Consider the following 25,628-nt stretch of genomic DNA (forward strand, 5'->3'; position numbering starts at 1 on the left):
CAAGCAGGGCACTCACCTCACAGTGAATGTGCACAAGTTCAGTATCGGAGTTTGAGCCTCACTGCAAATCCACTGCCAGGAGCACGATGATGAAGGGTGCACCAAAAAATTAAATCCTTTTGGGTTACATGAAATGCATCCTTTTGGGTTACATGAAAGCTGCAACCCAAAAGGAGTCTCCAATTACACCTTCTCCTGCCTTATCTCACCCAGGGTGGGTGTAAGACAGTTTCATCCCAAATTGTCTTGTTCATTATGCAGCAGGCTGAGCAGGCAAAACAATTCACGTGGGAAACTGTCCCCAGAGATTTCACCACTATCAGCTTTCAACCTGGAGCACAGCAGTCACTCACACACCTACCTGTAGGTCTGCAGACTTGTGCTTGAAGAACCCTGCTGCATCCTCCAAGGGATTAGGAAAGCAAACATATTTTGGGATCCCTAAAGCCTTCTTTATGCAAGGCAGTGAGTTTAGATAATGGTTTAGCCAAACAGGCCCAGGCTGACTCAGTTTGAATAAGCCCCTTAGGAGGTACAGTGAAATCAAATCAGAACAATTTAAGCTCAAGTTACCAAAGCCAAAGTAAAAGCACTTCAACCGAGGAAGAGTTGTAATCTTTAAATTAAATTCTGAACTGATTTTGTCACACAGTTTCACACACAAGATGTAACAGGCTGCCTCTTCTGAGACACCTTAACACCAGCTTTTCCATAAAACAGAAACCTACAGCAGCAGCTCTTTATTTCCTCCTGCTCCCCGAGCTCAGAGGAGCATCCTAGATTCACCCAACGCTTCTCGATTGGCCTCTGTGGTCTTTTACGCTGCACCTCCAGTTACCCAATTAGTGTCTTGTTAATGAACATCTGCCATGTATTTATTCCTGGCTGTTACAGTACTTTTATCCTGTAATGCCCACTGGTACCTACATCCTTCTCAGAAGCTTTGTGCACAGGCTTCAACAAGAAAAATGTTATTTGTGCAAAACCAGAGTGGTTTTCAGGGCTGTTAAACACCGGCACTTGAGCCTCTCTGCTCATGGAGTGCTGAGTGTTTTGAAATTAAGAGGGGATGGAAGCAGAAAAGGAGATGCTTTGTGGGACAGATGAGTTTTGGGAGGATGGGCAACACTCAGTGCCTTGTGTGACTGCACCCAACAGCATTTAGCAGGAATCAGGGACTGCTGGGAGCACCAGTTTTCCTGAGCTTTGCCATAGGTACTTCCTGCAAGCTTCTGATTTTTACCTGTGCCTGTTCCACTATCAAAACCACAGATTCCCTCTGCAAGGGGAGATTACATGACTCAGATCACTCCAGTGTCAGGCAGAAGGGTGTCGAACACAAGGGGATAAATGCTCTTATTACAACAGGGAGTCATCTTTTCCAGTGATCATCTTCAGTGTAGTGGCAGGATTTCCTCGATTGAGTAAGTGTTATTCAGTAAGTTAAGGATGACAGGATTAGGGCAGAGGTTTGAAACAATAATTGCAGTTTGTTCTTCTGTAGTACCTTTCATCTGTGGAATTCACAACAATGCAATAATCCTCCTAACAGCTTTTGTAAGTAAGGAAATATTATGACTCCTGTTTTTCAGCTGAGGAAGCTGAGAGGGAATATGATGATGCAGAGAATCATGGGCAGAGGCAGAATTGGGACTCAGCTCTTCTGACTCATTCTTTGTAGTTCTGAGAGCCTGGACACACCAGTTGGTGAGGCCACCCTGGCTCCTCACGCCCAGAAATGTCAGTGCCTGCAGGGCTTTTGGATCTTCAGTGTCCCCTCTTCATCTGGAGTGTCCCCTCTTCATCTGGAGAGGGGTGAGCAGAGCCCCCAGACTGAGAAGCCAGGATGCCTACAAGCCCCAAAAGGCACGGGAATGCCTGTTTGAAGGGAAGACAGGAAAGAATTGAGCAATCCAGGACCTAAAGGATCTTGTATATGTTCATCTGCAAAGAGGAGTTTTCATTGTGATCTGAATGGTGCTCTGGAGTCAGCCAATATCCACTGGAGGGTCCAGAGGGGATTTAAATCAAGTCCTTCCAGACTGGAAGTTCTCAATCCAGTGAAGCAGAGATGAAGTGCTTCCACTGTAATGGACAGGAAGGGCATGAAGAGCCCACAAAATCTTCTGTCTGACTATGATGTGTCTTACCAGGAGGCAGCAAAAAGCTTTATTTGGAGGAGCTGGAGACTGGGATACAGTGGGCTAAGATTTACATGTAAGGAAAGAGGCAGAGCAAAGGCCTAAACTGTTGTGAGAGAGAAGGACATGACCACAGGATTTGGGAATGGAAAAGAAACTGCTCAGCCAACATTGCTATGTATCTTTGGCCGTAGTTAAAAATGTTCCTTTGGAAATTACCTGCATCTGAATGGTTTTGTTGGACATTCAGTGTGATGTGGAGAGCCAGCACCTGCTGTGAACACAGTGTTTGCACAGGTAAGCAAGGCTGTGAATAGTGTGTGTTACTGAGCTGGCAGTTTAAACCAACAGACACTGGAACGTGCCAGACTTCAGCTGGCCAAAGCCCTAAAGGATTCCTCTGTGTTTCCTTACTTTTCCTCCTGCCCCCTCACAAAGACTGGAGAGAATGGCAGAGAGATCCTCTAACACTAACACCTTCAAACATCTTGATCTGTAAATGACAATGAGTAATAAATAGATTTCACTAAAACTATTTCAGGGGTGTGAGGGAATTGCCTTGAACTGTCCGCTCACTGTGGCTGCAGCCAAAGAACAAAGCTCCTGATTCACACGAGTGCTGAGAACCTGCTGCTCCAGTTGAAGTGGCTGGGAGAGGCAGGCTGTCATCACGTCTGGCAGTCAGAGTGTGTGTGACTCAGGCTGGGCTCTCAAATCAGCAGCCTCTGTGCATTAACTTGGCTGGGGCTGGCACTGGGGGGAGATTGTGCTGAATGAACAGCACATCGCAGGGCTCCCAACCTGTGGGAAGTCTGACCCGCTCTTCAAAATCATGTTTCTTACCAGGCCTTTACTAACAAGGGTTTGATACATGCAGTGTTCAATGATCTTACACTGAAATGAGTTCTTCAACTTCTTCCAGGCCCCTCATGCCTGGATTAAGTGTTTGTACACATCCCTCCCCGGGCAGGAAGATTCCAATCCTACCTGCTCTCCACTGGGCTAAGATTTCCTAGCTTTAAATGAACAAATGTTGGCAATGATGCAAGCAAGGCTTAGAGTGTAGTGGGGGAGGTAGAAATATCATCCTGGAAAAGGTTCAGTGTTTGCTTTTAAATCCCAGAAGAAACATATGAATGTGATGTATCTGGGATTTAGGGAAAAAGAAAAACCAGAGCAGCATGTTAGGAACCACCCAGCAACAGCTCTGTGTCAGGGATCAGCTGCTCTTTAGAAGCCTAAAAGATGCAGCAGGTCTCTCCTGAGCTCTTCCTCCCTGTTTCTGGAGCAGAGTGTAACACACAGCGAGTCTGTTCTGCACTTCCTCTGTCTGCTGAGGGGCCCAAGCAAATAAAAATGCGAGCTGAGATTGCTAATTGTGCCAAAACATAAACATGGGCTCTCGCAGCTTGTGAGCTCCGCGTGTGATTACTCACCACTACAAACATAAGCACGAGCTGGTTTGCAGCAGGCAGGTCTAAAGAACAGGTCCAGGCTGTAGTGAAGTTCCTGGGAGCTTTTCCCCAAACAATAAGGTCCTTTGGATCAGCTCTGCAGCTCTGGGTTAGCTCTGGCCTCAGTGCAACCTGGGACAAAATCACACACATTGGTCACAGCAGGAGCCACGGCCTCAGCTCCTGACACCCTGGAAGCCACCCAAAGGGACCCCAGTAACACTGGGAGAAGCCACTTCCTTCCAATCTGAGCCGTTTTCCTCTGCCTTTCATCACCATGGGAAGCTGCCCTCCCACGAACACCTCGGACAGGTGTCTTTCCCAGTGCACTTGGCACATCCCCAGATTCAGGCTGTTTGGAAGCAAAGGGAGTGAAGGATTTGGTGAGAGCTAAGCCTGCCAAGCCCACACTTTTCCAGAGCTTGGACAGATGTCACATCCTGCTGATCCCAGCTGTGGAAGCCTGGCCTTGTGGAAGCAAGAAAGACCCTCACAGATGATTCATAACCATCAAGTGAAATTGAATCAAAATTTTTTTGTCTGTGCAGAGCCCTGGGGATGTTCTGCAGTGCCAAAGAAATGCCCCTGCTCGTGCTGTTTCTGAAAGCTCCATGCTGTCAAAAACCCTGCCTGGCATGGAATTAGGTACTTGGCCAAATGGAGTTTATCATACTTTAAACTAGTTTAAAAAAACATCCAGGACACTTGGAGGCTGAGGGGTTGTTTAGGATTGCACTTAATTTGTAGTCAAGACTACATTTTTCAGGTTCCGGAGAGGTATTATTCACAGCAGATAAGGATTTTTGTACATGCACATATATATGTTTTCTACACATATATAAATATATTTATATGTATTTTCTACATATATAGAAAAACATCAGGCAAAAATTCCCAAAGCAGGCACCGAGAGGCAAAATACGAACTTATCTCCAACATGAAAGAAACAAAAAACACCCTGCCACAAGGAAGTTCTATAAATAGCATTATCCTGCTGATTTGCATTCTCCCATTTTATTTCATATTGTTTAAAAGACTGAAAACATTAAGCCAAAGCCATCTGGAAGAATCAGCACATGGGATTTAACTGGATTTGTTCCCTAATATTGTTTGGGTGACTGTGCAGCTCTTCTGTGTTTTACCTCCCTGAGTTGAGAGGGCAGGGCTAACTCTCCAGATTTCTGCTGCAGGATTCCAGGCTGGAGGAGAAGGGCCTTGGCTTCACTACACCACAGGTTTTTTTCATCTTTTTCCTTTCTCAACCGCCACTAGAATTTTTGGAAGCCAAAACTCTTCCTGTCTTAAAGGGCCAGTGAATGACACACGTCTCCTTCGCTTCCCTCTTAACTGAAAGCAGACTGCAACGTGTGGGTTCAGAAATAACCCACTGCTCTCCCGAGAAGTGCTTAAACACGTGTTTAACTGTAACGGGGCTGTTTGGCCTTAATGAATTAAACACTTTTCTGAGTCAGGGCTTTTTGTGTGACAATATGCTGAGAAAACCACCTTGCCTCAGATACCCTCTTGGTGTTAAAGTGGCTCTAACATCAGCATTTAGAGTCACAGAATCACTTGGGTTGGGAAAGACCTCCGGGATCATCGAGTCCAACCTTTGATTGATCATCACTTTGTCAATTAAATCACGGCAATGTGTGCCACGTCCAGTCACTCCTTGGACACTCCTGGGGATGGGGACTCCGCCAGCTCCCTGGGCAGCTCCAATGTTCAATGTTTCCCCCGATCCAACGTTTAACACCACTTAATTCCATGCAGAAATTCCCACTGATGTCCAGCCTGAACCTCCCCTGGCACAGCTTGAGGATGACACCCCCGCTCCCTGCCGGGGAGAAGATCCCGACCCTCACTTTACAGACACGATTGTGGATATTATTATTATTATCATAGCCATTATTATAGCCATTACTGCCGTGTCAATGGGCCTGCCCTTCCCACAGCCGCTTTCATCGGTGTACATCCAACGGGGCCAACGACACCTAACCCCCTGCAGCCGAGCTCAACGGCCCCCGGGCCACCGGAGCAGCGCCGCGGCCACCGATCCCGGTGTGTGCGAGCCCGCTTCCCTCACGGGGATTCACACCGGCAAGGACGCGGCCCGCACGGGCAGGGCGCTCCCCTCGGCGAGCGGGGAACGGCAGCGGGCGCGGGGACAGAAGGAGGGAAAGCAACGAAAGGAGGGAAAAGAGAGGAAAGAGGGAAGGGAGGGGAAAGAGGGAAGGGAGGGGAGGGAAGGGGCGGGCACGACGCCGCGGGGATGGGCTCCTCCCGTGCGCGCACTCGCGCCGCTCTTTTGGCTCTCGGGCCGCGCCGTAGCGCTCCCGGGAGAGAGCGGCATTGTGCGGCCTCCGGCCCGCTCCGCGCAGGCGCCGGGCCCCATTCCCCGCCTGGCGGAGCCGGACCCGCCGCCGCCGCCGCCGCGTCCCCCCCTCCCCTCCCGCGGCCGCGCTCCTCCCCACGCCGCGGAGGAGGCGGCGGCCGCCGCCGCCCCCCTTTCCCCATCCCCATCCCCCGGTAAGTCACCGAGAGGAAGAGCGAGAGGGGCGAGGCAGCGGCTGCTCTCCTCTCCTCTCCTCTCTTCTCCCGTCTGCTCTCCTCGTCTCCCGCACCGCCCGGGGCTCTCCCGCTCCGCCGTTGCCCGCGCGCGCTGCCTGAGGGGAGGCGGCGGCGGCGCGCGCGGAGCCCGCCCGCTTCCCCCCCCCCCCCCCTCACCCCCACCCCGGGCCCCTCCGCGCGCGCCCTGCCCCCCCCCCCACCGCGTGGGGACCCCTCAGCTCACCCCCTCCCCACAACCGGGGTCCCCACCGGGAGCTCCCCCAGCCGCCCCCACATTCCTGAGCGAGGGAAGGGCCGTTCGGGGCCGGGGGGGGCTCGGGGAGGGTGTTATCGGTACCGCGGGGGATGCGCTGGGAGCCCCCCCCGCACCCCGGGGCATGGAGCCCCCCCCGGGCATGGGGCCCAGGCGATGCTGCGGAGGTTTGGCAGCGCGCTGCGGGCTCGCCCGAGTTGCTAGATGAATTCCAGGTGGGAAGGACTGGGGAGCTGCGTTAGGAAAGTTGAATTTCTTCTCGTGGCCCCCAGATTGGCTGGGGAGTGTCCCCGGGTGGCGACAGTCAGGATGCAAGGCTGTGCCATGTGCTCTGGGATGACCCTGCTGCGATCCCTTCCAGCCTGGCCCAGGCTGGGATTCTGGGATCTCCCCACACCCAGCACAGCCCGCAGGCAACTGGTAGCGCCCTGCTCTGCACCCTCCCGGGAAGGAGATGCTTGGGATGCCAGCGGATCCTGGGAGCAAACGCTCTCGTTCCCGAATGTGCCGCCACCAGCAAAAGGAGCTGCGATGTGGCAAATGCACTTAGCAGGCAAATCCTGACAGTGTGCGCCGGGGGTGATTCTGCTGCTGAGCTGAAATGTGGCTGAGCTGCGGTGGAGGTTTGTTCCCTCTGCAGCATCAGCCCCGATTACGGAATCCTGGCACTGCACTCCAGCAGGTCCTGTTACAGAAAGCGAGTCTGGAGAGGCTGATCCGAGGCTGCTGCCAGTCAGGAGGAAGTCTCGGGTGGAGAAGGGGGTGGTTTGATGCTCAGACCTTTCAGCAGGGAAATATGACACCAAAATATTCGCATTCTGAGGTGAAAGGAATCTAGTCAGGTCTTAAGTTTTGCAAGTGCTGGTTATTTTTTGTGTTCATCATCATCTTGTATTCTCTAATAAATTAAAATAGAAAGGCCTTGGACTTTTCCTTCCATCGTCCATACAGGCTACTGTATTTACCCTGTGCTAAGTACTTGTTACAAGTGCTTTGGGGTCTGTGATATCAAAACCCTGCCTCACCTCAAAGCTATTGTGCTGTACTTCTGTTTGGGAAAAGCTTTCCAAGGAGCGATCAAAGGCTGTGGCTTGAGTTCTTGGTCTTGCACATAAGTAGGTCTGAAGGCCTAAAATGCTGCTGTGTTGCTCAACAGATAATAAATAGGGGTTTTCATGCTGGTTTCTGGCAACCTGCACTTTGACCAATCTCTCTCTTGTGCATGCTGAGAATCTTTTTGACAGCTAATGAGAATATTTTGTTTTTCTTCCAGGTTTTCCTTTCAGCGTGGTTCTCCTCTCAGTGGCAAGAGCTGCCTTTTGAAGCAGCACATTCATTCTCCTCTTCAAGCACCCATAAGTCTCATTTGCCAGCTCCAGAACCATGGCAACAGAAGAAAAGAAGCCAGATGCAGAATCCACCAAAACACAATCTACTCCTTCCTCCTCGACCAATCAGAGCAAGGTGTGTGTGGGGCCCCAAAAAATATCCCTGGAAAAACACCTGGAACTACCTGAACACTCAGCAGCCAGACCAGAATCAGGGATTTGAATTTTCCTGTAAATTAAGATCTTTTCCATGTGGCTGCTTCTGCTGCTGTCTCATGCTGAGGATTTTATGGGAAAACTGGATGGAGTGCAGCTCTGCTGTAGTGCCAAGTGTTCTTTTATTGGTTTTGGGGAAGTTCTCACTAGTCAAATACTTCTTGTCATTTTGATGATGACAAAGGCTGTTTGTGTGCATCCTTGGAATGCCTGGAGGTGGCTGGAGAATTGGTGAATCTCTAGTTGGGGAGTGGGGGAACAGTTATTTGGGTTCTTTGAAGCCTGGAGGTGCTCAAGGGAGATGTCATTGACTAACCATGAAGCCTTTTCAAAAGGTAAAGGTGGGATTTTAGGGGCATGGAGGAATTGGCCTGTGGTTTAATTCATGAGCAGGGTGAAAATGCAAACACTTGGAAGCACTGCACAGATCAATAGCAAGAGTGTCACTTGGAAGTGCCAGGCACTTTGTGGTTGTGCTGTTGGATTTTTCTCACCTGTTGGTTACTGGCTTGGATGGAATTTACCTCAGGGGTGACTTGGTGTTGTGCTTGGAACAGTGAGGCCCCAGACTGAAAGGGTGTTTGGTTTGTTTAGTTGTTTGTTGAATTTGGAGGGGAATGGGAATGTAAATGTGATTTAATGCTGGAATCTGTGTTGTGGTGAACATCCACGTGGTCCATTCCCCTGTGCTGATCAGAGCTGGCCACTGAGATACTAAATTTGGAATTTAACTCGTTCATGCACATTTTTCTTACAGCCTGCCCCAGTAAAGCCAAACTATGCTCTCAAGTTCACGTTAGCAGGACACACAAAGGCAGTGTCATCAGTCAAGTTTAGTCCTAATGGAGAGTGGCTTGCCAGCTCCTGTAAGTATTGCTTGTTTTTGTCTCATTTCAAACACAAATGTGGGCCTTGAAGAAGGGCTTGTCTGCAGCCTCCATCAGGGACAGGAGGGATGCCATGTCATGACATGGTTTTTCTTAAGAGAGTGATACCAAAGCTGTCACTCTTTGAGATTATTTGCTTGAAGTTCTGTTACTTTGAGCACTGGCTCTTTGCATTTCCAGGAGAGCCCTCACCCGTTCAGCTCTCCTGACTGAGCAAAAACCAGCACAGGATTCTTTCCTGTGCAGAGGAAACCCTTGTGCTTTTCTGTAACACTAGAAATGAACATTTAAATTAAACTTTATGCACAGTATCTGCAGGCAGAGCTTTCCTGTGGGAAATAAGGAAGGTGCTGCAGAGTTGGATGCACGTGCTCTGTCCTGTGTGCCTGTGGTGCTTGGCAGTCAGAGGCTCTGATTGCCCCAGTGAAGTGCAGAAGGTTGTTACAAATAGTGTTTCAAACTCTCTTAAGTGATAGAACAAGTCTCCTTTCTGTCAGCTTTGGTATTTCCCGAGGGTTTCTTTGGTGTTCAGCACTGCTTGACAGCTTTGCCTTGAAAATGTGCTTCTGTGAGTGTCAGTGATCCAGAGAGAATCCATGTGTGAGGAAAGGGCAGTTGGAAATGTTGAATGTGACAGTGAGGGTCACTGGAACATCTTCCAGACGTGGGAATGGCTTGGGGCTTTGACTTAACTGCAAACAACCTCAATAGAACCAGTGCACTGTGCCATATAAATCATTCTTACAGTGCCCCCATCAGAGTCCCCCTCCCCTTTCCCCTGAAAATGTTTTCCAAACTCTATATCTGGCAAATAACAGCTTTTTTTTCTCTGGCTTGCTTTGCAAGTTACCATGGATAATATGTTTGGGTTTCTGCAGGCATCCATTCAGTCCAGCTTGTGGTGTAATTATTGTTCTTTTTGGGGCAAAAGCCGTTCAAGCATTCCCGTGAACCAGCACTACTTTTACCACTGGCAGTCTAAAACAAAAGTAGAAACCCAAGATGTCAGGAGGGAAACTAAAGCTGCTGGAGTGTCTCTGCATTCCAGGCAGCTTATGTAACCTCAGCTGCTGCAGAGTGCTGTGTAGGAAGCTGTTCTTCACCAATTCAACCTCACCTTCTTCCCTGAGGTCTGCCTGGGGAGGGAAAACTGCCCAGAGACAGAGTTAAGTGATTTCCTGTCACCTGGAAGGGACAGCTCTGGTAGTGCTGTTAATTAACCTCTGAACTGGAATTCTTTTCCAGCTGCTGACAAACTCATTAAAATTTGGGGAGCCTATGATGGCAAGTTTGAAAAAACAATATCTGGTCATAAGCTGGTAAGTATCAGGTGATTACTGTGGGATTTTACCTGGGGAGAATTTTGCTTTCGTTTCTTCATTCAGAAATTTCCATTCTTGGTTAGTTCTACTTGTGTAGAAGGTTTGTTCTTCAGTCTCACGTTGTAGTTTTTTGTTTATATAGTCCTGGAATTGCTGGATTGAGGCAGGCTGGGAATATGGGTGGAGTGGAGGCTGCATTCCCAGTGCCCAGCCAGCTCCTTGTGTCCCTGAATTGCAGGAGAACCCCCCTCAGACACAGGCCAGAGCATTCCTGGGTGAAAATCCCTGTGAATTCTAACACTGTGTCCCGTTCCATCTTTGCTTTGTATAAGGAACAAAACACTTGCCTTTTAAGGAGATTAAATTTTTCCTGTGGGTTTGCCTACATAAACACAACACTTACTCATTCTGCAAAGTTCTAAAGAAAACACAAAACTTCCAAGCTCTTTGGTTTTCCTTTTTTTTTAAAAAGTTTTTACATGCTGAAGTTTCATGAGCAAAAATGAAGATTTATCAAAAGAAAAACCGCTGGAATCTTCTCCAGCCTCTGGGGACTTGGACTGTAAAGAGCAGCCATTTGTCATGAAGAAAAGCCATTTACTCAGATGAATTTATGAGCATTCTGTTTAGAATTCCAACAAAGGGTTTTGGTGGCCACAGTAAGAACTGTGTGAACGAGCTACTGATGTTCTCAGAGTATGTGGCTCAGCTAAAAACTAAATTGTGCCAGAGGAGTTTTTTAACCCAGCAAAATCACTGAATTCCCGACTCTCAGTGCTGAATTTTCATTCAAGCTTCAGCTGGGAATGTAATCTGCAGTCTGTGTTTTCCACTTTTCTGTGTGGCTGAACAAACAGAGCTGAGAAGAGAATTGTTTTCCTTTGTTTTAGGGGATCTCTGATGTTGCTTGGTCATCAGATTCCAACCTCCTTGTCTCTGCCTCTGATGACAAAACTCTCAAAATATGGGATGTAAGCTCGGTAAGGGCAGGAATTATTATTTATTTACCTTCATTTTTCTCCAGCATTGCCTTCTTCTCTTGTGTTCCTGCTTGTAACAAGCTGGTGGATGGGCTGTGAGGATGAATGAATTGTTCTGTCTGCTCTTGGAAAAAGTGGGATGCTTGTGGATACCACGAGGAGCCTGTTATGCTCTGAGAGAGCACTAAAGCCTGATGATGGAGATGGACCCACAGCAAAAAGCCTCTCAGATGAAACCTTTTTGTACCTCCTTATTTCTGCTTCTCCCCCCATTCTGTCGTGACAGAACTGGATAATTTGGCGGAGTTCTGATTAGGAATATTAAATGCTTTGGATCCTCCTGAGCTGCATAAAGAGTTTGCACCTCATCTGCAATCATTATGACAGTTTTCTATTTTTTTCTTTCCTGTTTTGTTGCAGCTGGCCCTCTGCCCATCTAAATCTGGGGTTAGAGGTGGTTTCTTTCTGTGCTGCACAGTGATTAACCTTAATGTGATCTCTCTGGATGCTTTTATGGTGCTGGGTGATGCTGTGTATTTAACTCTGCTGAATTTTATTTCAGGGTAAGTGCTTAAAGACATTGAAAGGGCACAGTAACTACGTTTTCTGCTGCAATTTCAACCCTCAGTCAAACCTCATCGTTTCTGGCTCAGTGAGTGGTTTTTAATTTTTTTTTTTTTGCCTTTGTGGGAAGCAAGTACTGCACACTCTGTCACTTGTCACTAAAGGGACAGACAGGTTCTTTGGGGATCCTTGGCAGAATGATGATGGTATTAAATCATAGTTACAATTACAGCTTTATTTTCTCAACAGATTATTATGATTAGTGTAGCACACTAATTTATGATTAGAATGGCACGGGATTTCTGCAGGCAGGATTGATGTGGTACAATTTATAAGTATGAATACAAAATTCATAGTACAACTTAAGGTTTCCAATCACCGGGATTCTGCCTTAGCTAAAGGATGACTTTTAATCACCTCTCCCTCAGATTGGGTCAGATCATGGTTTGAAAACAATATGAAATGAAAGAATATGAATCACAGAGCTCGTTTTAGTTGTGTTTTCCTTCCAGGCACAGCTTGTGGTCAGGTGAGCTGTGCATTGCCCCTGCTGTGTTTGCTGAGGGAAAATCCCTCAATCCATCCTCAGTGCCCCACGTGGACACAAGGGATTCGGGGAGGTGTTCCCAGACTTTTGGCTGTGTCCTGGGCTGTCTGACCCTGCTGGGCTGGGATTGATGCTGTGCCAAGCTGTACCTGAGTGCCTCAGTCAGGTGCTTGACTGACCCCCCTGGTGCCTCTCTTGCCTCTCCAGTTTGACGAAAGCGTGAGGATATGGGATGTGAAAACAGGGAAGTGCCTCAAGACGTTGCCTGCTCACTCTGACCCAGTTTCAGCCGTAAGTCCCTCCTGATCGGTGAAAATCACAAAAATGCTTGTTTTGTTAGCAGAGCTGCTCTCCTGCCCCTGTGGAGGGCTGAGTTTGTGCCGTGACCAAGCCCTTACACAGCATCCAGCCTGGGCTGTGGTTGTTGCCAGGGGCCATCGCTCAGTGGGAATGAAAAGATTGGTGTTTTTCTCTAAGATCAGTGTGGATTTTGGCCCTAGCTGTCGATGTGAATAGTGCAGAGCTGTGCCAGGCATGCCTGAGTGTCACTCTGTGCCATTTGTGTGCCATTCTGTGCCATTTGTGGCACATTTGTGGCACTGGATGCTCCGAGAACAACCTGTATTTCTCTTGCTTTCATGTTCCAAGTCATTACTGAAGGTGTTCCGCAGAACACTCCTGTTTAAATCTCAGTCATTTCATAGGAGAACACTCCTGTTTAAATCTCAGTCATTTCATAGGAGAACACTCCTGTTTAAATCTCAGTCATTTCATAGGAGAACACTCCTGCTTTAAATCTCAGTCATTTCATAGGAGAACACTCCTGCTTTAAATCTCAGTCATTTCATAGGAGAAGTGAGCTTGGAATACAGCAATATCCATTGGAATTAAAGAAAAACAAAAGCTGTTTGACTCTTTAATTCTGTGAAATGAAAAACACTGAAAAAAAATCGGAGCCTCAGATATGCTGAACTGTGGCTGTTCTAACGTGGTTGTTCTGCCATGTGTAAAAGATATTTCACACTTAGAAATGTCTTTTAATAGTAATAATTCTAAAGAATTATTCTTTAGATATAAACAGCAGAAAATTCACCTTCAAACAGGTGAGTGGCTACGTAAGAGATTCTATTCCATGCCCTTAAAATAATCAGGTTTTATCTGCGTGTTTTGTTCTGCTGATGTGTTCCATGTCAGAAATGGAAGATAAGGAGCTTAAACCCTTGATCTTTATGAACATCAGTCAAGTTATTCATTTTAATAATTAGTATTAATAATATTACAGGTGCATTTTAATCGTGATGGATCCCTGATAGTGTCGAGTAGCTATGATGGACTCTGGTAAGTGGTTGTTTCATGTCTGCATCACTCTTTGAACCTTTTGCATTTTCAAAATACTTCAAAAAACCAAAACTTTGTATTTATAATGTTAAAACTGTAATAAAAAGCTTCAAGCCCAATAATAATTCTTTTTTTCTGTGTTTTTAACAGTCGTATCTGGGATACAGCATCAGGCCAGTGCTTGAAAACACTGATTGGTAAGTAGAAATATTTCTTGTCCGGGCTGTATTTTTCACACAGATTTTCTGTGTTTCAGTGAAACTGTGAAAAACAAATGAATGTCAAAAGAAACCCTCTGTCAGTGAGACAACACAGCTGTGCACTTTGTAACACTGCTTTTCATTTTGCTGCAGATGATGATAACCCTCCCGTGTCTTTTGTGAAATTCTCACCAAATGGCAAATACATATTAGCTGCAACTTTGGACAAGTAAGTATTGAAAAAGAAAGGAGAGTAACAGACAGATTTGAAATTTGGAGTATCAGATGATGCTTTCATTTGCTTTTTGGCCGCCATAGTAATTACAGTCCATGACTTCATATATAGTGTTTTCTGTGCAGGAGAGTTTGAATGGATGGCATGGCAGTAAAATTGATTTTTTGGATTCCAAAGCCAGGCTGAAATGATCCACGTAGACTTTTTGGAACTCTGATATAGAGAAACATTTTTCAACTGCTAGGAACTTTTCAGATTAAAAAAAAAAATATATCCAAGAACTAAAATCTTTGGGTTTTTTTTGTTTTCCAGCACTCTTAAACTTTGGGACTACAGCAAAGGAAAGGTAATTCTTTCTGTTTATGCAGACTGAACTAAGCTTTTAGGAAAATTGGATTTTACATGTGATTTTTAAACAGCACCTCTTTAGTGGAGAGGATAAACTTTTAGCAGAACCTGTTGCAACAGGACAGGGGGTAATGGTTTTAAACTAAAAGAGGATTCGGGTTCCAAAGTTTCTGTGAGGTGGGGAGGCCCTGGCAGCTGAGGTTGCCCCTGGATCCCTGGAAGTGTCCAAGGCCATCTTGGAGGGGTGTGGAGCACCCTGGGATAGTGGAAGGTGTCCCTGCTCACATCAGACCTTTAAAGGTCACTTCAGACTCAAACTATTCTGTGATTCTGACTAAAAATGTCTTAGAAAATAAAAAAAAATGAAAATAACTTGCCTTCTACATAGCCCTGAGACATTAAGTACACAAATATTCTGCATTTGTCTCTTCATGGACAATAAATTGCCTTTTGTCACCCTGATTTTTTTAAGACTTTGCTAAGCCTTCTGATGTTTGCATTCTTGTAACAAACTTTTTTACACACAGTTCTGTAAATAACTTATGTTTTGCATTCTTTCATGGAGGAGGAGAGAATTGATGGACTCTTAGTCTGTCCAGTGTCATTGGAGAGGTGGCACTGTCACCCTCCAATCCACTGTCACTTTTGGAAAACTATAAATGTTGGAGTCAGAAAATAAAGGTCCCTCTTTTTTATTCACCTGGAGAGCAGCAGTGTCTGTGTGTCTTTTCGTGTCGTATTACGACAGCCTTTGATCTCTTTCACTCTTGTAATGGGACAAATTTAGGGCTTTGTTTTGGGTGTTAGAGCAGAGCTGCGCTCTGCATCCTCCAGATCACCCTTTTTGGCAGGGTGACAATCACAGCCTGATGCGTGTAGTCTTTTTTTGCTAGAGAGTTTGTCCTTGACTGAGAAAACTCTCCCAGCTGCATTAACGCCCTGTGGCTCTTCCCTTCCAGTGCCTGAAGACCTACACAGGACACAAAAACGAGAAGTACTGCATATTTGCCAATTTCTCTGTCACTGGTGGCAAGGTTGGTGTTGATGATGATTTATTGTTACCTGTGTGCAGCTCTTACTGCTCCTCTCTGTAGATAAAAGAGGATTTTGGGCCTGAAAACCTCCTTTGGTGGGTGCTGGTTTCTGTGTCTCTAGGTGGGCTCACTGTCAGCTTTCCTGACTTTTCCTCCTCGTCCCTTTCACATGAGAACAGTGAAATGTTTACTGAGAAGTAGCACTTGGATATGGATCAGAAAGATCACTTTGTTTTCTCTCTGCCCCTCCAGTGGATCGTGTCTGGTTCAGAAGACAACCTGGTTTATATCTGGAACCTTCAGACAAAAGAGATTGTACAGAAACTACAAGGACACACAGGTGAGGGAGAGGATTCTGGTTTTATTGATGAAATATCCCTCACCTCATCAATGCTTAGCCTGAGCATTTTCTCTCTTATATCGATTTTTTACTCTCAAACCCATAAATTCTTGACTGGCTGAAGCTTAATCAAATGCTGGGAGTTTTGCTCCTTTTTGTGAAGGGTTTTTATGGGCATTGAAAATGTTTTATTCTTCACCTGAGAGAACTTTGGCATCAGCTTGCAAAGGAGATTTCTTGAGCACAGAACTGGTCAAGACACTGAAATGTCTCATAAATAAATTAGTGAGTGTGAGTGGTCTGTTAACACCTTCCAGAGCTGCTGCTCCCAGGGATAGGGATTGATGTGGGCTGGCAATGTCTGTGCGTGTGCCTGGTCTGGAGCCACGAGGTGTCACCTGCTGGGTACCTCAGTCTGAGTCCTGTAAAAGAGCAGAGTTTAGCTGAAATCTCAGTGTGCTCCCTCCTTTGCTTTGGGGCAGGATCCCAGGGCTTTTTTGGGGCAGGATCCCAGGGCTTTTTTGGGGCAGGGTCCCAGGGCTTTATTTTGGTGCAGGATCCCAGGGCTTTTTTGGGGCTGAGTCCCAGGGCTTTTTTGGGGCTGAGTCCCAGGGCTTTTTTGGGGCAGGGTCCCAGGGCTTTTTTGGGGCAGGGTCCCAGGGCTTTATTTTGGTGCAGGATCCCAGGGCTTTATTTTGGTGCAGGATCCCAGGGCTTTATTTTGGTGCAGGATCCCAGGGCTTTTTTTTGGGGCTGGCTCCCAGGGCTTTTTTGGGGCTGGGTCCCAGGGCTTTTTTGGGGCTGGATCCCAGAGATTTTTGGGCTGGATCCCAGGGATTTGGAGTGCAAGGAAGGCAGTGGCAGCAGATTTCCATTTTCAGGCTCTGGAGATGAAGTGTTACCTGAGAACTGCCCGGGATGTTGGAAATACCCTCCATGACAAAAACTGACCTGGGTTTTGATTCAGCTGTGTCTGACTTGATCTGATAGAAGTAAGAACTGGAATCTAGAGAGTTCTCACCTTTTGAAACCTGTCAAACTCTCTCCTGCTGCCCTCAATAATTATTTTCTTGTTTGTTTTTCCTTTCACAGAGGAGCAACAGTTGTAAGATCTTTACCAATAACACATTTAATTCTGCTGCAAGGAAATAATAATATGGCTTCATAAAACACAGTTGCTAATTTTCAGAAATGCCTGCTATCAACCAGATTGAAATAATTGAGTTTTTCTATCTTTTCTTTTTGCTCAGATGTTGTCATCTCCACAGCTTGCCACCCAACAGAAAACATCATCGCGTCAGCGGCGCTAGAAAACGACAAAACGATTAAACTGTGGAAGAGTGACTGTTAAACGTTCCAGGATTGCTTTAGAGACTGTCAGGAAAAAAGAAAAAAAAAAAAGTGTTTTTAAAAAAATTATTAAAAAATAAAAAACACCCATAAATCCAGTTTGGCAGGAAACCCGAAGAATATTTGATAAAGTGGTTTCTGTTAGTCTTGGCCCAAAGAAAACATCTTAGCTCTGCTAGAGCTGGGCAACGTGGTGGAAAAAAAAAAGATGCAGTGTCTCCTTTTCTTGCCTGATGTTTTGGCAGACAAATGGATGATTCTGATGTCGGGTCAGAAGTCTTGGACACCCCAAAGATACTGTATTTTCTGATGGCATTGCTTCTGGGCACTGTTGCTGCTTAAGGAAGAGCTGCCAGTCTACTTTGTACCAGTAAGTTAAGTCACAGGCCTAGAGATGTGTGGATTTTTTTTTTTAATATGTCTAAAATTTTTTTTTTAATTTTTTTAAACTTTTTTTTTTTCAGAATGTAGTTTCTAGTCTCTTGGGAAATTTCTGTATTGTTTTAAATAGGAGTACTGCATCTCTAAGGGTGCTTCATTTTAAAACACTCAGCTCAAACTTTGTGACCAAATAAAACCATGCAGTTCCAGATTTCCCTCTTCCTGCCCCTGACTTGACTCCTGTGGTGGAATCTCTTTACCTTCTGTATAGTTGCTTACCTCTTGTTACGTGTGTTTAATAGATGCTGTTCTAGAGCAAAGTTACAGTTCTTCTGTTAACCATTAAAATGAATCCTGCTTGTAGTTGTTCTCAGCATATTTTAATTTTTTTTTTTGGTTTTTATTTTGCCTCTTCTGGTTCTAAAGCCGACTCACAGAACACTGTAAAGTTATTTCAATGTAAAAAGGAACAAACCCAGACTTTTTGTATCTTGGCAATCCATGGTATGAAGCTGTATTGCAAATGGCATGGCTCTGTATCTATCTCAGCATTGGTATTTCTTTCCCTTTTTGTCATATCCATGTGGTATTTACACCTCCAGAAAAATACCATGTGCCATAATAAAAAGGTGGGATTTTATGTGTATGTTTGTGGTTTATGGTGTGCTCGTGTGAAGGGTCCGTGCCCGTGGAAGCTTCTCTTAAAAAGCACTTTTAAGGGGAGATGTTTCCTGTAGAAACTCCAGTGAAGGGAGGATGAGGAGCAGCAATGTGGAGAGAAAAAGAGGAACAAACCAAAGTCCAAATTTATTTAATGAGGGGAAAAGGATTGAGCTGAAGGTGTCCTCAGCAGAGACAACATTGCTGCAACCCCTCACAGAGAGCTTGAGCCAAGGGAAAGGATTCCTGGGCAGGGATCCAGGATTTACCTTGTGCTGGATAAGAAGTGCACAAGTTTTACTGCACCCAAAGGGTTCTGCTGCCAAGGGATATTCTCCTGGTGAAGCAAAACCTCATTTTTTTGGTATTTACCTCATGTGCTTGATAATAACAGAAAATCAATTACAGTCCAGACCTGTGGCGTGCTGCTCTGAGGCTGCCTTGCTTTGAAACCCTTGGAGGGAAAGAGCTGCAAGACATGAAGCATAGGCTTTCTTTTTAAAATATAAAAATAGAGTTCATGTTGAGCTTCTAAAATGGCTATTAATAATATCGCTGCCTTTGGAGGTTTTTCATTACCCCCAGGAAGGGACACTGTGTCTAGACTCGGTGTCACTGTTTAAATGATCAACTCGTGGTTTTTTTCAGCCTTATTCTTGAAGGCCAGTGAAACTCTTCAATGTAAGATGTGGCTGTGCTGCTTTACAGCGTGGAGGAGGTGGAATTTGACTCCAGCAAAGCATTTTAATGTTGATTCAGGAATATTTCCCGGCTCTGTGTGAGTGGCTTTGCTTGCCCAGCTGTGCTGCCACACTGAGCTGGGGAGGAGGGAGATGAATTTTCTGCTGTCACGAGGAAATCTCCTGGACAGGGATAGAAAAGCCCCTAATGTAAAGGATCTGCTGTAAAGCTGCTCTTCATAAAGGTTGTGTTTAAATCCTTAATATCCCACCTGGGATTAATACTGGAGCCCGTTGGCATGAGCTCTACTTACCTCTAATTCTGTGCAGCCTGGCATGGCTGTGGTGGTGGTTGGAGGGCCAGGATTAGCTCGAGCACAGCTCTGGAAACCAGGATTGTGCGCTGGCTGCAGCAGGGGAGGTGTAACTTTATTTTTGGTACGGGCTGAGAGCGGCTGGGGTGTGTTACAGCATGCCGAGAGAGGGCGAGTTCCTGCCGTGGGCCTCGGGTACACCGGTGACTTTCAAGCTGAGGGAAGCGGCGAGCTGGGGGTCTACAAAAGGCTGCCGCGCTTTCTTTAGGGTCTCCGGGAAAGAAAACGAGAGGGAAAAAATGGGGAAAAAACATGGTTAGATGCCACGAAGTAGGTGGCAGTGCCTTAACCGTATGCGTGTTGTACAGGCCACTAGGGCCTCTTCCATCCTTATCAAGGGGAGTGCTAACCTTCTCTCCTTTCATACAACACGGCTCGCAGAGTGCACCCGATGCTATTTATACCTCCAGGAGCCTTCACCTATACAGAACAGAGTGAGCCGAGCTGTTTTATATTTTCCCCCTCAATCTGACACCTATCTCTAATTCCCATTAATAATCTTTAACTCCACGTCCGAAATTTGCCCTAAAAACCCTAAAAATCTCGGTCAAATCGCTAAAACTGGCTCTTTCCGCTACCCTTTTAATATATTCATCGAGTTCAGCCAATCAGCGCGCAGAAGGCGGGGCTTCTCCCCCTGCCCTGTGACGCGCGGGGTGTGGTTTCGCCCTGGCCTCGCTGATGGAGGCGGGCGCGCCCGGGGTTCGCCGGTTCGAGTCCCGGCCCCGGCGGGGCGGTGCCGCGGGGATGGGCAGCGGAGCCGCGTAAACTGCGCGGGGATTGGGCTTTCCCGCTGGATATCCCTCGGGTTTGGGCTTTCCTGCTGGATATCCCTCGGTTTTAGCTTTCCCGCCGGGTGTCCCGCGGGTTTGAGCCGTCCTGCTGGATATCCCTCGGGTTTGAGCCGTCCTGCTGGATATCCCGCGGGTTTGAGCTTTCCCGCTGGGTATACCTCGGGTGTGAGCTTTCCCGCAGGATATCTCATGGATTTGAGCTTTCCCGCCGGGTATCCCACGGGTTTGAGCCTTCCGGCCGGGTATCTCACAGGTTTGGGCTTTCCTGCTGGATATCCCGCGGGTTTGACCTTTTCCGCCGAGTATCCCTCGGGTTTGAGCCTTCCCGCTGGATATCCCGCGGGTATGAGCTTTCCCGCTGGATATCTCACAGGTTTGAGCCTTCCCGCTGGATATCCCGCGGCTATGAGCTTTCCCGCTGGATATCTCACAGGTTTGAGCTTTCCCGCTGGATATCTCACAGGTTTGAGCTTTCCCGCTGGATATCTCATGGATTTGATCTTTCTCTCCGGGTATCCCCGGGTTTGAGCGGTACCCCAGGATGTGCTGGCGGTGTCTCCCGCAGCCGGAGGAGCGGTGCAGGAGGGAGCCCGTTCCCGAAGCGTTCCCGCTGCCCCGGAGCTCGCAAATCGCTCCGAGTTCCGCCAGCGCGAATGACGAGTTCCGAGTTCCGCATGCGGGAGCGGTGGAAAAGGTTGGGTGGGTTTTTCCCCCCTTTTCTTAAGGCCTTTCTCTTCGGTATCCCAAGGGAATCAAACCAGACAAACATTTCTCTAAACAAATGAGCGCTGCAACACCTCAAACCGGCCCGGGGAGCTGCTGTTCCCGCCGGGATGACTCCCCCAGCATCCCGCTGCAGGTGCCACCGATGCCGCCTCCATCCCCCGACCCCCTCGACTCTCCCCGACCTTCCCGGTGGGAATGACCAGCGGAGGAGCCGCTTTTCGGGATGAGGCTGCGGATCCAGCTGCAGCGCCCAGGGGTTTGCGCAGCCCCGGCGCCGCCAGCTGTGCACAGCTGCTGCAGCACAGACTCACAGAACGGCTGGGGGTGGAAGGGACCTTCCAGCTCACCCCGTTCCCACCCCCTGCCATGGGCAGGAGCCCCTTCCACTCTCCCAGGTTGCTCCAAACCCTGTCCAGCCTGGCTTTGGACACTTCCAGGGATGCTGCATCGCTGCCACAGAGCCCAGGCTGCTCCTGGCTGTCCCTTCCAGATAACTGATGTGTTTATTAGGGGATTAAAAGTTAGTTTCCCCTCCTTATTGAACGCTCTGATTTATGCACGCGTTTAAATCAATCCCATTTCCTGCCTTTTATCCCTTCTCCCCCAGGCTTTAGTGTGTCAGGCATTTGTTACAATCACATTGTTTTGAGGCAAGCGAGACACCGCGGGTGGTTTAAGGGATTTAAATCCATGAGCTGCATTTCTCGGGCACTTCTCCCAGGTGCCAACTGCCCCTCCTGAGCTGCAGATGCCCCTCCTTGGGCCAGTTTGTGCTGCCTCCCAGTGAGATATGAACCAGCCTCCCTGCTAAAGATGCTGCTGCAGATTAGGTCCGAGCCTGCCTGGCTGGCACAGGAGGTGCCCGGTGGGCTGGGCTGCCCAGGGTGGGGGATTTCAGGTGCTGCTAGCAGGCAGTTGCTGGATGAGCTACATAAGCAGCTTATTTTGTCATTTTAATTTTTTAATCCCGTGCATTCGGTCGCGCTCTCTTATTAGTAAGCATTATCTCCCCAAGCCCCATTAGCTCCGCTGAGAGCTGGGGCTTTGCTCGTGGGGACAGCTCTGGAGGAGCCAGCAGGGGGCTGGGGGGGCTGCTCCTGCGGCTGGTGACATCCGTGGTGTCCCATGTGGGTGTGACCCTGGCCCTGCAGAGCCATCGCTGCTCGGTCCTTCCCTCTGCTGTCCCCTCCCCAAGCCCCTGGCAGTGCCAGCTCCCTCCAGAGCTGATCCAAGCCCGGGGCTGGCTCTGACCTCCCCCTGCTTCATTAAGGCACCTATTTTCCTGCGTGTAAACACACACATTCCATTCAAACCCTCTTCCCTCTCCTTCAGGTTTTCCCCTTCACCCCAGGGCCATCCCCAGAGCTGTACTTTTGTTAGAAGATCTCGAGTCTGGGATTTAAAATTAGTTGACTGCTTCTCTTTAATAAAATGATTCCTTTCCTCTTTAAATAGCACAATATGTCACAGAAAGCCGGTGGGTCCGTTCATGAAGATGAGACAGCTCAGAGAGGAAAGAGACAGGCAAAAAAAAAAAGGAAAAAAGAAAAAAAAAGTAAAACCATACATCTCTCCAAACCCCTTCTGCCTAATCCAACTGAATTAGAGGATTTCGAAGTGGATTTAAATCTAAATCTTGATTAGGGAGAATTTCTCTCCAAGAGCTGCTGCACGGTGGTATTAATGGGAAGTGATCGTGGACAGAGGAAATAGGACAGAAATAACTGAGGGGAGCACAGACGCACTCAGGTCTGAGCACGAACTGAAAGAATCGGGGAATTTCTCCAGAGCAAGAGGGAGAAATTAAACATCCACACAAGGAGCTTGGGTGCCAGGGGCTGGCTGGGCAAGCGGGGAGCAGCCAGATCCCTGCTGCACCTCCCTGAACCCGCGGGAAGGGCTCGCAGGTGAAGAGGCAGCGCCGAGGAGGAGGAGGAGGGCCGGGGAGAAGAGCCGGGAGCAGAAGAGGGCTCAGAGAGCCCCCAGAGCCCGTGTTCACCCTGTGAGCTCTGGGGGACCCCCGGAGATGCCCCCCATGCTCTGTGGACACATGGCCGGAGGTGCCCACGGGATCCTGTCTCTGCTGACCGTGGTGTTCGTCCTGCCGGAGGGTGAGTGCCGCGCTGCCGGGGTGTGGCCGTGCCTTGGAGTGGCAGTTTGCATCCCCCCTAAACCCGACCTGCCCAGGTGGGGTTTATCCTTTCCCATCCTCCCTAAACCCGACTTCCCCAGGTGGGATTTATCCTTTTCCCTCTTCCCCAAACCCAACCTGCCCAGGTGGGATTTACCCTTTTCCTTCTTCCCTAAACCTGACCTGCCCAGGTGGGATTTACCCTTTTCCTTCTTCCCTAAACCCGACTTGCCCAGGTGGGATTTATCCTTTTCCCTAAACCCGACCTGCCCAGGTGGGGTTTATCCTTTTGCCTAAACCCGACCTGCCCAGGTGGGGTTTATCCTTTCCCATCCTCCTTAAACCCGACTTCCCCAGGTGGGATTTACCCTTTTCCATCCTCCCTAAACCCGGCCTGCCCAGGTGGGATTTATCCTTTTCTCTAAACCCGACCTGCCCAGGTGGGATTTATCCTCGGGGTGCATTTAGGAGCACTCCACCCCGAGCTGTGCAGCTGCGTGCTGGTGCTTTTAGGATGGAGGTCATGTCACAGTGCTTTGTACAGAAGGGCAGTGTGCCAGGATTTGGGATCCCCTGGGCTCCTCTTCCCTGGTTTGGCCGGGGCAGGGACTCCCCTGGCTGCGCTGAGGGTGCTCCAAACCTGTGGGAGCAGACTTTGAGCCCACAAAAACCCTGTGGGAGCCCAGGAGGGCTCGGGAAGGGCTCTGGGTCTGTGTTCAGAGGTGAGGAAAGGTAAAAGCAACAACCTGATTAATCAACAGGGGTTGCCTTTAACTCCACAGCAGAGGTGCATGGTGTAAATTAATATCCTTTAAAGGCTTTTTGGATTGTGGTTTTTTTGTTTTTTTGTTAGAAACCTGATAAATTATTTAATTCCCATTGTGGCAATTTTCAGACACGGTGGCTGCAGGGAAGGGCCGAGCTGCCGCCACTGCAAGTGTGGCAAAGCCCTGGGGACACACGGAGGCCATTGGCCCGGGGTCACAGGCACGGAGGCTCTCAGTGCTCTGAAGGAGGATTTCCCTTCTGTTTCCGAGCCAGGTTTGCCTTCCTGACAGACCCTGTGATAACATCAGGGCTCTGTCCAGGGGGGAAAACCAAACCACGCTGATAAACCCATCCCTCTGGAGCAAATACCTCCAAAACAGGCACAGCTAAACCGGAGAAATTTGGCGAAAAAGGGAAAAGCTGTTTCTGAGCGTGCCTGAGCCCTGGCTCGGCGGTGTCCGTGAGGTTTCACCTGCTCTTGACACCCCCTGTTTCAAAGCTCGCTTGTTGCCGCAGCTTGATCCCAGCTCAAATCTCCGGCTAATCTCTGATTTCGCACTGACCTCTAGCGGGAGATGAGTCCGTGTTTTCGGGCCCGCCGGGGATCCCAGTGACGGGCAGCTCCGGGCTCCGGCTTAATGCGACCTGGCAAGGCAGGCAGCGCTGCGAAGCCGTCGGTAGAGAGCAGCTCGGAACGAGCTGAAGCCTTTTCCCCCCTGGAAAAAATCCAGCCGCGTTTCTGCTGCTTCTTCTTTAGTGTCTGGACTCCAGTGTTACGGCTGCAACATCGTGGTCGGCACCAAAAACGTGGACATGGGGTGCTCGAACCCCGAGGTGATCACCTGCTCCCAGTCCCACCAGGGCTTCAAGCACCGCTTCTGCATTAAAACAGAGAGCGGTGAGTGCGCCCCGGGGCGTGGGGGCTGCTCCAGCTTCTGTTCACCCCCAACCCCAACCCTGCAGGGCCTGTCCCTTGTGCCGGGCTGTCACAGCACCCCGTCCCCCTGTGCCATGCTATCACAGCACCCCATCCCATGTGCTGGGCTGTCACAGCACCCCATCCCCTGTGCCAGGCTGTCCCAGCGCCCCGTCCCCTGTGCCGGGCTGTCCCAGCGCCCCGTCCCTTGTGCCGGGCTGTCCCAGCGCCCCGTCCCCCTGTGCCGGGCTGTCCCAGCGCCCCGTCCCCCTGTGCCGGGCTGTCCCAGCGCCCCGTCCCCCTGTGCCGGGCTGTCACAGCGCCCCGTCCCCCTGTGCCGGGCTGTCACAGCGCCCCGTCCCCTGTGCCATGCTGTGACAGCACCCCATCCCCTGTGCCGGGCTGTCACAGCGCCCCGTCCCCTGTGCCGGGCTGTCACAGCGCCCCATCCCCCTGTGCCATGCTGTCACAGCGCCCCGTCCCCTTGTGCCAGGCTGTCACAGCACCCCATCCCCTGTGCCGGGCTGTCACAGCACCCCATCCCCTGTGCCGGGCTGTCACAGCACGCCATCCCCCTGACGTCCGTCCCTGTTCTTGCTTTGCAGTGGTGCTGGGCATCCTGCTGACCAGCGGCTGTGCCACCTCTCGCCACTGCCAGCAGCAGGAGCTGCCGGGGGTCCGCATCCACTGCTGCGACACCGACCTGTGCAACGCCTCCCCCCGAGCCCCCCGGCCGCCCCCCGGCCACCTCCTGCTGCCCTGCATCCTCGCTGCCCTGCTCCTCTCCTGAGCCCCCCGGGCCTGGGGGGTTCGGGGTGCTCCTGGGGTGGGTGCTGGCAGCTGGGGTGCCCCCATGGCTGCTCCTGCCGGGGGGCAGTCCGCCCTCTCTCCCTTCTCTCAATAAAAGGTGCCCGACGCTGCGCCCTGCCCAGGTCTCGGTGATGCCCCCGCGGGGAGGACGGGGATGCTCCCCGGGCTCGGGGGGTACCCGCAGCATCCCGGGGAAGGGGGAGCGCAGGGCCGGGGGGGTCTCCCCAAGCCCCCGCGAGGATCGGGAGAGCGGCCGAGCCCCGCTCTTCCCACGAGAGGG

The 25,628-nt window shown here is 49.3% G+C and overlaps 1 protein-coding gene, 1 long non-coding RNA gene and 1 other non-coding gene across 3 annotated transcripts; 1 reads left to right on the forward strand and 2 right to left on the reverse strand.

Annotated features, from left to right (window-relative positions):
• Window positions 1–739: 739 nt before the first annotated feature.
• On the reverse strand, window positions 740–6,271 carry LOC119709232. The gene is made up of 3 exons (XR_005259298.1): window positions 6,134–6,271; window positions 3,578–3,727; window positions 740–1,878 (listed from the first exon to the last, which is right to left on the reverse strand). It is a non-coding gene; the product is annotated as an uncharacterized LOC119709232 (long non-coding RNA).
• On the forward strand, window positions 6,064–18,135 carry WDR5 (WD repeat domain 5). The gene is made up of 14 exons (XM_038156708.1): window positions 6,064–6,124; window positions 7,693–7,883; window positions 8,721–8,829; window positions 10,096–10,169; window positions 11,063–11,152; window positions 11,715–11,804; window positions 12,471–12,554; window positions 13,546–13,601; window positions 13,752–13,798; window positions 13,955–14,030; window positions 14,349–14,382; window positions 15,344–15,418; window positions 15,671–15,758; window positions 17,009–18,135. Exons 2-14 carry the CDS (start codon window positions 7,803–7,805, stop codon window positions 17,107–17,109), a joined length of 1,005 nt encoding a protein of 334 aa, XP_038012636.1. The 5' UTR covers window positions 6,064–6,124; window positions 7,693–7,802; the 3' UTR covers window positions 17,110–18,135.
• A 1,312-nt stretch (window positions 18,136–19,447) lies between these two features.
• Window positions 19,448–19,575, reverse strand: LOC119709254. The gene has a single exon (XR_005259312.1). It is a non-coding gene; the product is annotated as a U6atac minor spliceosomal RNA (small nuclear RNA).
• Window positions 19,576–25,628: the final 6,053 nt, after the last annotated feature.

Source organism: Motacilla alba, chromosome 17 (genome assembly GCF_015832195.1).
Source record: "Motacilla alba alba isolate MOTALB_02 chromosome 17, Motacilla_alba_V1.0_pri, whole genome shotgun sequence".
NCBI classification, from domain to species: domain Eukaryota; kingdom Metazoa; phylum Chordata; class Aves; order Passeriformes; family Motacillidae; genus Motacilla; species Motacilla alba.

Coding starts and splice junctions, on each gene's coding strand:
- WDR5 (XM_038156708.1), top strand. CDS start 7,803: ATGGCAACAGAAGAAAAGAAGCCAGATGCAGAATCCACCAAAACACAA. Junction 7,884..8,720: donor CCTCGACCAATCAGAGCAAG/GTGTGTGTGGGG, acceptor TTTTTCTTACAG/CCTGCCCCAGTAAAGCCAAA. Junction 12,555..13,545: donor ACTCTGACCCAGTTTCAGCC/GTAAGTCCCTCC, acceptor ATAATATTACAG/GTGCATTTTAATCGTGATGG.